The sequence below is a fragment of the Oncorhynchus clarkii genome, unplaced genomic scaffold (assembly GCF_045791955.1).
Source record: "Oncorhynchus clarkii lewisi isolate Uvic-CL-2024 unplaced genomic scaffold, UVic_Ocla_1.0 unplaced_contig_1240_pilon_pilon, whole genome shotgun sequence".
Taxonomy (NCBI): domain Eukaryota; kingdom Metazoa; phylum Chordata; class Actinopteri; order Salmoniformes; family Salmonidae; genus Oncorhynchus; species Oncorhynchus clarkii.
Window position 1 is genome coordinate 52,501 of NW_027261092.1, and position 13,905 is coordinate 66,405.

The following is a 13,905-nucleotide window of genomic DNA, read 5'->3' on the forward strand; positions in this document are numbered from 1 at the left end:
TGAAACACCAGGTTAAAATGTCAGAACTTTAGCGTGGAAATGTTTTGAATTTTTTTTATCCATCATACCTTGACATACTCACCTTTGGTTAATGGCAATAATCATTAAGAAACAGCAGTAACAGTTTACAATAACTATTTAAAAACACAGGTAAAGGTGACCTCATTGTTAAGTGTTACCAAAAATAGCTATATCATCCCAATAATAGATTGAATAATATTTATTACATTAGAAATATGTTACGAAGCTGAGTACCCCTCATGTTAAAGTAGCCTACCACCGTGAACGACATACAGTAGAGTAGGACAGTTCTTATCTATACAGTAGAGTAGGACAGTTCTTATCTATACAGTATGACAGTTCTTATCTCTACAGTAGGACAGTTCTTATCTATACAGTAGGAGAGTTCTTATCTATACAGTAGGACAGTTCTTATCTATACAGTAGGAGAGTTCTTATCTATACAGTAGGACAGTTCTTATCTATACAGTAGAGTAGGACAGTTCTTATCTATACAGTAGGACAGTTCTTATCTACACAGTAGGACAGTTCTTATCTATACAGTAGAGTAGGACAGTTCTTATCTATACAGTAGAGTAGGACAGTTCTTATCCATACAGTAGAGTAGGACAGATCGTATCTATATAGTATAGTAGGACTGTTCTTATCTATACAGTAGAGTAGGACAGTTCTTATCTATACAGTAGAGTAGGACAGTTCTTATCTATACAGTAGGACAGTTCTTATCTATACAGTAGGACAGTTCTTATCTATACAGTAGGACAGTTCTTATCTATACAGTAGGACCGTTCTTATCTATACAGTAGGACAGTTCTTATCTACACAGTAGGACAGTTCTTATCTATACAGTAGGACCGTTCTTATCTATACAGTAGGACAGTTCTTATCCATACAGTAGGACAGTTCTTATCCATACAGTAGGACAGTTCTTATCTATACAGTAGGACAGTTCTTATCTACACAGTAGGACAGTTCTTATCTATACAGTAGGACCGTTCTTATCTATACAGTAGGACAGTTCTTATCTATACAGTAGGACAGTTCTTATCCATACAGTAGGACAGTTCTTATCCATACAGTAGGACCGTTCGTATCTATACAGTAGGACAGTTCTTATCTATACAGTAGGACAGTTCTTATCCATACAGTAGGACAGTTCTTATCCATACAGTAGGACAGTTCTTATCTATACAGTAGGACAGTTCTTATCTACACAGTAGGACAGTTCTTATCTATACAGTAGGACAGTTCTTATCTATACAGTAGGACAGTTCTTATCCATACAGTAGGACAGTTCTTATCCATACAGTAGGACAGTTCTTATCTATACAGTAGGACAGTTCTTATCTACACAGTAGGACAGTTCTTATCTATACAGTAGGACCGTTCTTATCTATACAGTAGGACCGTTCTTATCTATACAGTAGGACAGTTCTTATCGATACAGTAGGACAGTTCTTATCTATATAGTAGGACAGTTCTTATCTATACAGTAGAGTAGGACAGTTCTTATCCATACAGTATAGTAGGACAGTTCTTATCCACACAGTAGGATAGTTCTTATCTATACAGTAGGACAGATCTTATCCATACAGTAGAGTAGGACAGATCATAACCCATACAGTATAGTAGGACAGTTCTTACCCATACAATTCTTGGCATCAGGGGTTAGCTTGTAGCCCTCCTCACACAGACATTGGAAGGAGCCCACACTGTTGATACACTGGCCTTTCCTGCACAGCGTGCCAAAGGATGTCTGACACTCATCAATATCTGCCAACCACAACACAAAACAGCACATCAATACAAGAGTGAATACAAGTTATATTCCAAAAAAGAGAAGTTGATGCCCTTTAGGTTGCAGGTTTATTTCTAAAGATATTTTTGAAAATGTATTTGTCATAAAGTATTTATTTTAGGGTGTAAAACCTCAAAGGACATGCCTAGAACAGGGGGGGGGGGGCAGAAATCATTAGATGAACCAGAGGACAGTGGTGCTCACCCATGCAGTCGTTGTGGTGTGAGAACTCAAACCCGGTGTGACACAGACAGTTGAAGGAGCCCACTGTGTTCTTGCAGGTTCCGTTGCGACAAGGAAACCGCTCGCACTCGTCGACATCTGGAGACAGGTACGACTAAAATGATAATGTTGTAACACTACAAAATATTTCAGTCAATTATCTCAAATGGCGTGCAGAGACATGATCTTAAAAGTAACCAAAAATATCTAAGGCCAGAAACATTTTAGGACAACCACAATATTCCAAAACAGAAAGTGAAAATGGTATTCGGAATGGTCTCCATTTTGAGATTGATTATTTCTTTCTTTATTTTACCTTTATTTAACTAGGCAAGTCAGTTAAGAACAATTTCTTATTTTCAATGACGGCCTAGGAACAGTGGGTTAACTGCCTGTTCAGGGGCAGAACGACAGATTTGTACCTTGTCAGTTCAGGGGATTTGAACTTGCAACCTTTCAGTTACTAGTCCAACACTCTAACCACTAGGCTACCCTGCCGCCATTACATTGATTGATTACATTGGCCTCCATTGAAAGCGAGAGCCTGAAGTGTTTTCTAGAAAGCTCTCACCCGTGCACATCTTGCGGTTGGGCGTAGCCTTGAAGCCGTGGTGGCACCTGCACTCGTAGCCCCCCTGGATGTCCACACACTCGCCATGGCTACACACGTTGGTGATCTCCAGACACTCGTTGCGGTCTTCCCAACGGTAGGAGGAGAAGAAGAAGAGAGAGAGAGAGAGAGAGAGAGAGAGAGAGAGAGAGAGAGAGAGAGAGAGGGGAATAAGACCATGTCAAGACCACAGGGGGCATTAGGTAATCCTCCAGATAAGACCAGGTCAAGACCACAGGGTGCATTAGGTAATCCTCCAGATAAGACCAGGTCAAGACCACAGGGTGCATTAGGTAATCCTCCAGATAAGACCAGGTCAAGGCCACAGGGTGCACTAGGTAATCCTCCAGATAAGACCAGGTCAAGACCACAGGGTGGATTAGGTAATCCTCCAGATAAGACCAGGTCAAGACCACAGGGTGCACTAGGTAATCCTCCAGATAAGATGAGGTCAAGACCACAGGGTGCATTAGGTAATCCTCCAGATAAGACCAGGTCAAGACCACAGGGTGCATTAGGTAATCCTCCAGATAAGACCAGGTCAAGACCACAGGGTGCACTAGGTAATCCTCCAGATAAGACCAGGTCAAGCCCACAGGGTGCATTAGGTAATCCTCCAGACATGCAGCTAAGTGCTCTTTTACAAGGCAGAGCCCCGGGCCTGCCAAGGATCACACTGGGGCGAGACATTGGGTAAATATGGTGTTGGCGGTCGCTGCCTGTCCACAGTGCATCTGGACTTTAGCAGTAAAAGGCTACAGCTGATCTGATAGGTCACACCAGGACAAAGACACACTGGTGAGAATCACTTTCATTTACATCCCAAATGTGACCCTATTCCCTATATAGTGCACTACTTTTGACCAGAGCCATATGAGTCCTGTTCAGTGCAAATATGTAGGGAATAGGGTACATGAGGGATGTAGCATGTGTGGGATTTGTGAGGAGTGTCTGTTGTCTCACCGTTGCAGGCTCCTATGGGGGAGAGATTGAAGCCCTCTGAGCATTCACAGCGGTAGCTCCCAGGGCTGTTGATACAGTCAGCGTTCCTCTGGCACAGGTTCTCCACACTGCTACATTCATCGATGTCTGGAACACACACACACACGCAGACAGACGCAAGTACGCAAGCACATACACCCAAACACACGCACGCACACAACACAAAACCAGATTAAGATAGCAATTATACAGGTAGCCAGAGCAGCAGGAAAGATCAGAGGCAGTTAGATGAACAGGGAGAGAGAGACACAAACACAGATCACAGACAGATCACAGACTGACAGATCACAGACTGACAGACAGGCAGGTCACAGACTGACAGACAGACAGATCAGACTGACAGACAGATCACAGACTGACAGATAGATCACAGACTGACAGACAGACAGATCACATACTGACAGACAGATCACATACTGACAGACAGATCACAGACTGACAGACAGATCACAGACTGACAGACAGATCACAGACAGACAGATCACAGACTGACAGACAGACAGACAGATCACAGACAGACATATCACAGACTGATCACAGACTGACAGACAGACAGACAGACCACAGACTGACAGATAGATCAGACAGACAAACATCACAGACATACAGATAGACAGATCAAAGACAGACAGACAGATCAAAGACAGACAGATCAAAGACAGACAGACAGACAGATCAAAGACAGACAGAAAGATCACATATAGACAGATCACAGACAGACAGAAACATCACAGACTGACAGACAGATCACAGACAGACAGACACATCACAGACTGACAGACAGATCACAGACAGACATACAGATCACAGACTGACAGGCAGATCAGATAGACAAACATCACAGACAGACAGATCAAAGACAGACAGACAGATCAAAGACAGACAGACAGACAGACAGACTGACAGACTGACAGACTGACAGACAGACAGATCAAAGACAGACAGACAGAGAAAAAGACAGACAGATCACAGAGAGAGAAACAGACAGATAACAGGCAGAGAAACAGACTGACAGACAGAGAGAGAGAGAGAGAAACTGGCAGACAGACAGACAGATCACAGACTGACAGATAGATCAGAGAGACAAACATCACAGACATACAGATCAAAGACAGACAGACAGACAGACAGACAGACAGACTGACAGACAGACAGACAGACAGACAGACAGACAGACAGACAGACAGACAGACAGACAGACTGACAGACAGAGAGAGAGAGAGAGAAACTGGCAGACAGACAGACAGATCACAGACAGACAGACAGAGAGATATAGAGAAACTGACAGACAGACAGACAGACAGAGAGAGAGAGAAACTGACAGACAGAGAGAGAGAGAGAAACTGACAGACAGACAGACAGAGAGAGAAACTGACAGACAGACAGATCACAGACAGACAGACAGAGAGATATAGAGAAACTGACAGACAGACAGAGAGAGAGAGAAACTGACAGACAGACAGACAGAGAGAGAAACTGACAGACAGAGAGAGAGAGAGAGAAACTGGCACTCCTCACTTGCTTTGGCAATGTTAACACATGTCTCCCATGCCAATAAAGCCCTTGAATTGAATTGAATTGAGAGAGAGAAACTGACAGACAGGCAGAGAGAGAGAGAAACTGACAGACAGACATACAGACAGAAAGAGATAGAAACTGACAGACAGACAGAGAGAGAGAGAAACTGACAGACAGACAGACAGACAGAGAGAGAGAGAAACTGAGAGACAGACAGACAGATATAGAGAAACTGACAGACAGACAGAGAGATATTGAGAAACTGACAGACAGACAGATCACAGAAAGAGAGATATAGAGAAACTGACAGACAAACAGACAGAGAGAGAAACTGACAGACAGACAGACAGACAGAGAGATATAGAGAAACTGACAGACAGACAGAGAGAAAGAGAAACTGACAGACAGACAGACAGACAAAGTGTGTTTCAAGTCGGAATAAAATGATTGGTACTCTAGGACTGAATTATAGTAGGTTCACATTAAATACAAATGATTGAAGAGGACAAATATAGATATGAAATCAAAACAGAAAGGGTTGGATTAAAATAGAAACGGCTTATATGACTACAGTTACATTCAAGGGGCATCATTAAGACTTTCTAGCCTAACCGCCGCCTCAGTTATCCTAAATGAAATAAAGACTGGTGTCAACTACATTTGTAACGCCAAACTGAAGAAATCCATACGAGAGAAGAATTAGGTTTCCACAAACCCCCCCCCCCCCCTCCACACAAAAAATAATCTGGATCGCGTTTAAAATGTCTCTAAAACACCAAAAATACATTTCTCAGAATGATGTGGAGAAAAAGAGAAGGTGATGTGGGCCATGCTAAACAGTGAAGCAGCAGAATCTAATTATGACCCACAAGGCCACGTTCACGCCATTGTTACGCGAGCGTTCCTCGGAAACGTGTTACATTTTGGCAGAGCGTCACGTTCCCACTGAAATACACCCTTTATGTCTGATTGGTTTGATTTCACACATTACACATATGCCCCCCTTACATTTAAACGTTTAAACTTACTTAAGTCACTGACTTAAAATAAACCCTTTTGAATTACTAGTTTTCCTTTTGCCCTCTCTCCATGTCTCTGCACAATCACATTTCTTCTCTTTGGGGATTTTGAGGCCAACTTCTAGTCCAATAAAGACCTATAATTGGTTTGCTGTGTATTTTTCCTTGGTTAGAGTCTAACCACTAGCAGTTAGTGCGCAAGAACTCTCCCTCTTGGGGTCACCACACACAAACTGGTCAGACATGAAAGAGGAGCCTCAGTCGGGCTCCCCTGACTTCCACGGTCGGGAGGTCGACCACATTGTGACCACGGATCGTTCCCGAGGGGAGATATTGTGTTGCCGGGCCGACCAATAGAGCCTAACGCAGATTGACAGTGTATGTGGCCCCGGGGAATCGGAGTAAAAAAGACAGAACGAGAAAGACAGAAGACTAAAAATTAGAGAGGAGGATGAGGAGGAGGAGGGGGAGGGGAAGAGGGGACACAACATTGGGCGCTACACAAAAACTGTAATGGGATACCGGTCTGAAATGTTACCTCTATCAACCCCCACTATCATACACACTGCTGGAGAGACATTCTACTGTTAAATCTAGTAACCTCCACTATCAAACACACTGCTGGAGAGATTCTACTGTTAAATCTAGTAACCTCCACTATCAAACTGAATACATATTCAAATCTGGCAAAAACAAAAACAACATAAAAGTTCATGAGGAAAAGAGAAGCACAGCTTAGTCGTATCCAACGTTACATCAGGTGTTTCTATAGTCGTATCCAACGTTACATCAGGTGTTTCTATAGTCGTACCTGACGTTACATCAGGTGTTTCTATAGTCGTATCCAACGTTACATCAGGTGTTTCTATAGTCGTACCTGACGTTACATCAGGTGTTTCTATAGTCGTATCCAACGTTACATCAGGTGTTTCTATAGTCGTATCCAACGTTACATCAGGTGTTTCTATAGTCGTACCTGACGTTACATCAGGTGTTTCTATAGTCGTATCCAACGTTACATCAGGTGTTTCTATAGTCGTATCCAACGTTACATCAGGTGTTTCTATAGTCGTATCCAACGTTACATCAGGTGTTTCTATAGTCGTATCCAACGTTACATCAGGTGTTTCTATAGTCGTATCCAACGTTACATCAGGTGTTTCTATAGTCGTATCCAACGTTACATCAGGTGTTTCTATAGTCGTATCCAACGTTACATCAGGTGTTTCTATAGTCGTATCCAACGTTACATCAGGTGTTTCTATAGTCATATCCAACGTTACATCAGGTGTTTCTATAGTCATATCCAACGTTACATCAGGTGTTTCTATAGTCGTACCTGACGTTACATCAGGTGTTTCTATAGTCGTATCCAACGTTACATCAGGTGTTTCTATAGTCGTATCCAACGTTACATCAGGTGTTTCTATAGTCGTATCCAACGTTACATCAGGTGTTTCTATAGTCGTATCTAACGTTACATCAGGTGTTTCTATAGTCATATCCAACGTTACATCAGGTGTTTCTATAGTCGTATCCAACGTTACATCAGGTGTTTCTATAGTCCTATCCAACGTTACATCAGGTGTTTCTATAGTCGTATCCAACGTTACATCAGGTGTTTCTATAGTCGTATCCAACGTTACATCAGGTGTTTCTATAGTCGTATCCAACGTTACATCAGGTGTTTCTATAGTCATATCCAACGTTACATCAGGTGTTTCTATAGTCGTATCCAACGTTACATCAGGTGTTTCTATAGTCATATCCAACGTTACATCAGGTGTTTCTATAGTCGTATCCAACGTTACATCAGGTGTTTCTATAGTCGTATCCAACGTTACATCAGGTGTTTCTATAGTCCTACCTGACGTTACATCAGGTGTTTCTATAGTCGTATCCAACGTTACATCAGGTGTATCTATAGTCGTATCCAACGTTACATCAGGTGTTTCTATAGTCGTATCCAACGTTACATCAGGTGTTTCTATAGTCGTACCTGACGTTACATCAGGTGTTTCTATAGTCGTACCTGACGTTACATCAGGTGTTTCTATAGTCGTATCCAACGTTACATCAGGTGTTTCTATAGTCGTATTCAACGTTACATCAGGTGTTTCTATAGTCGTACCTGACGTTACATCAGGTGTTTCTATAGTCGTACCTGACGTTACATCAGGTGTTTCTATAGTCATATCCAACGTTACATCAGGTGTTTCTATAGTCGTATCCAACGTTACATCAGGTGTTTCTATAGTCGTATTCAACGTTACATCAGGTGTTTCTATAGTCGTATCCAACGTTACATCAGGTGTTTCTATAGTCGTATCCAACGTTACATCAGGTGTTTCTATAGTCATATCCAACGTTACATCAGGTGTTTCTATAGTCATATCCAACGTTACATCAGGTGTTTCTATAGTCGTATCCAACGTTACATCAGGTGTTTCTATAGTCCTATCCAACGTTACATCAGGTGTTTCTATAGTCGTATCCAACGTTACATCAGGTGTTTCTATAGTCGTATCCAACGTTACATCAGGTGTTTCTATAGTCGTATCCAACGTTACATCAGGTGTTTCTATAGTCGTATCCAACGTTACATCAGGTGTTTTTATAGTCGTATCCAACGTTACATCAGGTGTTTCTATAGTCATATCCAACGTTACATCAGGTGTTTCTATAGTCATATCCAACGTTACATCAGGTGTTTCTATAGTCGTATCCAACGTTACATCAGGTGTTTCTATAGTCGTATCCAACGTTACATCAGGTGTTTCTATAGTCGTATCCAACGTTACATCAGGTGTTTCTATAGTCGTATCCAACGTTACATCAGGTGTTTCTATAGTCATATCCAACGTTACATCAGGTGTTTCTATAGTCGTATCCAACGTTACATCAGGTGTTTCTATAGTCGTATCCAACATTACATCAGGTGTTTCTATAGTCGTATCCAACGTTACATCAGGTGTTTCTATAGTCATATCCAACGTTACATCAGGTATTTCTATAGTCCTACCTGACGTTACATCAGGTGTTTCTATAGTCGTATCCAACGTTACATCAGGTGTTTCTATAGTCATATCCAACGTTACATCAGGTGTTTCTATAGTCGTATCCAACGTTACATCAGGTGTTTCTATAGTCGTATCCAACGTTACATCAGGTGTTTCTATAGTCATATCCAACGTTACATCAGGTGTTTCTATAGTCCTATCCAACGTTACATCAGGTGTTTCTATAGTCGTACCTGACGTTACATCAGGTGTTTCTATAGTCGTATCCAACGTTACATCAGGTGTTTCTATAGTCGTATCCAACGTTACATCAGGTGTTTCTATAGTCGTATCCAACGTTACATCAGGTGTTTCTATAGTCGTATCCAACGTTACATCAGGTGTTTCTATAGTCCTATCCAACGTTACATCAGGTGTTTCTATAGTCCTACCTGACGTTACATCAGGTGTTTCTATAGTCGTATCCAACGTTACATCAGGTGTTTCTATAGTCGTATCCAACGTTACATCAGGTGTTTCTATAGTCGTATCCAACGTTACATCAGGTGTTTCTATAGTCGTATCCAACGTTACATCAGGTGTTTCTATAGTCGTACCTGACGTTACATCAGGTGTTTCTATAGTCGTATCCAACGTTACATCAGGTGTTTCTATAGTCGTATCCAACGTTACATCAGGTGTTTCTATAGTCGTACCTGACGTTACATCAGGTGTTTCTATAGTCATATCCAACGTTACATCAGGTGTTTCTATAGTCGTATCCAACGTTACATCAGGTGTTTCTATAGTCGTACCTGACGTTACATCAGGTGTTTCTATAGTCCTACCTGACGTTACATCAGGTGTTTCTATAGTCATATCCAACGTTACATCAGGTGTTTCTATAGTCATATCCAACGTTACATCAGGTGTTTCTATAGTCATATCCAACGTTACATCAGGTGTTTCTATAGTCGTATCCAACGTTACATCAGGTGTTTCTATAGTCCTACCTGACGTTACATCAGGTGTTTCTATAGTCATATCCAACGTTACATCAGGTGTTTCTATAGTCGTACCCAACGTTACATCAGGTGTTTCTATAGTCATATCCAACGTTACATCAGGTGTTTCTATAGTCGTATCCAACGTTACATCAGGTGTTTCTATAGTCGTACCTGACGTTACATCAGGTGTTTCTATAGTCGTACCTGACGTTACATCAGGTGTTTCTATAGTCCTATCCAACGTTACATCAGGTGTTTCTATAGTCGTACCTGACGTTACATCAGGTGTTTCTATAGTCGTATCCAACGTTACATCAGGTGTTTCTATAGTCGTATCCAACGTTACATCAGGTGTTTCTATAGTCGTATCCAACGTTACATCAGGTGTTTCTATAGTCGTATCCAACGTTACATCAGGTGTTTCTATAGTCCTATCCAACGTTACATCAGGTGTTTCTATAGTCGTATCCAACGTTACATCAGGTGTTTCTATAGTCGTACCTGACGTTACATCAGGTGTTTCTATAGTCGTACCTGACGTTACATCAGGTGTTTCTATAGTCCTATCCAACGTTACATCAGGTGTTTCTATAGTCGTACCTGACGTTACATCAGGTGTTTCTATAGTCGTATCCAACGTTACATCAGGTGTTTCTATAGTCGTATCCAACGTTACATCAGGTGTTTCTATAGTCGTATCCAACGTTACATCAGGTGTTTCTATAGTCATATCCAACGTTACATCAGGTGTTTCTATAGTCGTATCCAACGTTACATCAGGTGTTTCTATAGTCATATCCAACGTTACATCAGGTGTTTCTATAGTCCTACCTGACGTTACATCAGGTGTTTCTATAGTCATATCCAACGTTACATCAGGTGTTTCTATAGTCGTACCTGACGTTACATCAGGTGTTTCTATAGTCGTATCCAACGTTACATCAGGTGTTTCTATAGTCGTATCCAACGTTACATCAGGTGTTTCTATAGTCGTATCCAACGTTACATCAGGTGTTTCTATAGTCGTATCCAACGTTACATCAGGTGTTTCTATAGTCGTATCCAACGTTACATCAGGTGTTTCTATAGTCATATCCAACGTTACATCAGGTGTTTCTATAGTCATATCCAACGTTACATCAGGTGTTTCTATAGTCGTATCCAACGTTACATCAGGTGTTTCTATAGTCGTACCTGACGTTACATCAGGTGTTTCTATAGTCGTATCCAACGTTACATCAGGTGTTTCTATAGTCGTATCCAACGTTACATCAGGTGTTTCTATAGTCGTATCCAACGTTACATCAGGTGTTTCTATAGTCGTATCCAACGTTACATCAGGTGTTTCTATAGTCGTATCCAACGTTACATCAGGTGTTTCTATAGTCGTATCCAACGTTACATCAGGTGTTTCTATAGTCGTATCTGACGTTACATCAGGTGTTTCTATAGTGGTATCCAACGTTACATCAGGTGTTTCTATAGTCATATCCAACGTTACATCAGGTGTTTCTATAGTCGTATCCAACGTTACATCAGGTGTTTCTATAGTCGTATCCAACGTTACATCAGGTGTTTCTATAGTCGTATCCAACGTTACATCAGGTGTTTCTATAGTCGTATCCAACGTTACATCAGGTGTTTCTATAGTCGTATCCAACGTTACATCAGGTGTTTCTATAGTCGTATCCAACGTTACATCAGGTGTTTCTATAGTCCTACCTGACGTTACATCAGGTGTTTCTATAGTCGTATCCAACGTTACATCAGGTGTTTCTATAGTCATATCCAACGTTACATCAGGTGTTTCTATAGTCGTATCCAACGTTACATCAGGTGTTTCTATAGTCGTACCTGACGTTACATCAGGTGTTTCTATAGTCGTATCCAACGTTACATCAGGTGTTTCTATAGTCGTATCTGACGTTACATCAGGTGTTTCTATAGTCGTACCTGACGTTACATCAGGTGTTTCTATAGTCATATCCAACGTTACATCAGGTGTTTCTATAGTCGTATCCAACGTTACATCAGGTGTTTCTATAGTCATATCCAACGTTACATCAGGTGTTTCTATAGTCGTATCCAACGTTACATCAGGTGTTTCTATAGTCGTATCCAACGTTACATCAGGTGTTTCTATAGTCGTATCCAACGTTACATCAGGTGTTTCTATAGTCGTATCCAACGTTACATCAGGTGTTTCTATAGTCGTATCCAACGTTACATCAGGTGTTTCTATAGTCGTATCCAACGTTACATCAGGTGTTTCTATAGTCGTATCCAACGTTACATCAGGTGTTTCTATAGTCGTATCCAACGTTACATCAGGTGTTTCTATAGTCGTATCCAACGTTACATCAGGTGTTTCTATAGTCGTATCCAACGTTACATCAGGTGTTTCTATAGTCGTATCCAACGTTACATCAGGTGTTTCTATAGTCGTATCCAACGTTACATCAGGTGTTTCTATAGTCGTATCTGACGTTACATCAGGTGTTTCTATAGTGGTATCCAACGTTACATCAGGTGTTTCTATAGTCGTATCCAACGTTACATCAGGTGTTTCTATAGTCGTATCCAACGTTACATCAGGTGTTTCTATAGTCATATCCAACGTTACATCAGGTGTTTCTATAGTCGTACCTGACGTTACATCAGGTGTTTCTATAGTCGTACCTGACGTTACATCAGGTGTTTCTATAGTCGTATCCAACGTTACATCAGGTGTTTCTATAGTCCTACCTGACGTTACATCAGGTGTTTCTATAGTCCTACCTGACGTTACATCAGGTGTTTCTATAGTCGTATCCAACGTTACATCAGGTGTTTCTATAGTCGTATCCAACGTTACATCAGGTGTTTCTATAGTCGTATCCAACGTTACATCAGGTGTTTCTATAGTCATATCCAACGTTACATCAGGTGTTTCTATAGTCCTACCTGACGTTACATCAGGTGTTTCTATAGTCATATCCAACGTTACATCAGGTGTTTCTATAGTCGTACCTGACGTTACATCAGGTGTTTCTATAGTCATATCCAACGTTACATCAGGTGTTTCTATAGTCATATCCAACGTTACATCAGGTGTTTCTATAGTCGTATCCAACGTTACATCAGGTGTTTCTATAGTCGTACCTGACGTTACATCAGGTGTTTCTATAGTCATATCCAACGTTACATCAGGTGTTTCTATAGTCGTATCCAACGTTACATCAGGTGTTTCTATAGTCGTATCCAACGTTACATCAGGTGTTTCTATAGTCGTATCCAACGTTACATCAGGTGTTTCTATAGTCGTATCCAACGTTACATCAGGTGTTTCTATAGTCGTATCCAACGTTACATCAGGTGTTTCTATAGTCGTATCCAACGTTACATCAGGTGTTTCTATAGTCGTATCCAACGTTACATCAGGTGTTTCTATAGTCGTATCCAACGTTACATCAGGTGTTTCTATAGTCATATCCAACGTTACATCAGGTGTTTCTATAGTCGTATCCAACGTTACATCAGGTGTTTCTATAGTCGTATCCAACGTTACATCAGGTGTTTCTATAGTCGTATCCAACGTTACATCAGGTGTTTCTATAGTCGTATCCAACGATACATCAGGTGTTTCTATAGTCGTATCCAACGTTACATCAGGTGTTTCTATAGTCGTATCTGACGTTACATCAGGTGTTTCTATAGTGGTATCCAACGT

General features: G+C 41.1%; 1 protein-coding gene across 1 annotated transcript in view; it reads right to left on the reverse strand.

Annotated features, from left to right (window-relative positions):
- The window catches only part of LOC139404746 (fibrillin-2-like), a gene marked incomplete at its 3' end in the record, with an annotated part of 232,358 nt that overhangs the window by 52,072 nt on the left and 166,381 nt on the right, over positions 1-13,905 (reverse strand). The window contains exons 43-46 of the mRNA XM_071147349.1: positions 3,615-3,740; positions 2,613-2,738; positions 2,024-2,140; positions 1,666-1,794 (exon numbers count right to left, since the gene is read on the reverse strand). Of these exons, the coding sequence (XP_071003450.1) occupies positions 1,666-1,794; positions 2,024-2,140; positions 2,613-2,738; positions 3,615-3,740 (498 nt within the window). The remainder of the gene's footprint in view (positions 1-1,665; positions 1,795-2,023; positions 2,141-2,612; positions 2,739-3,614; positions 3,741-13,905) is intronic.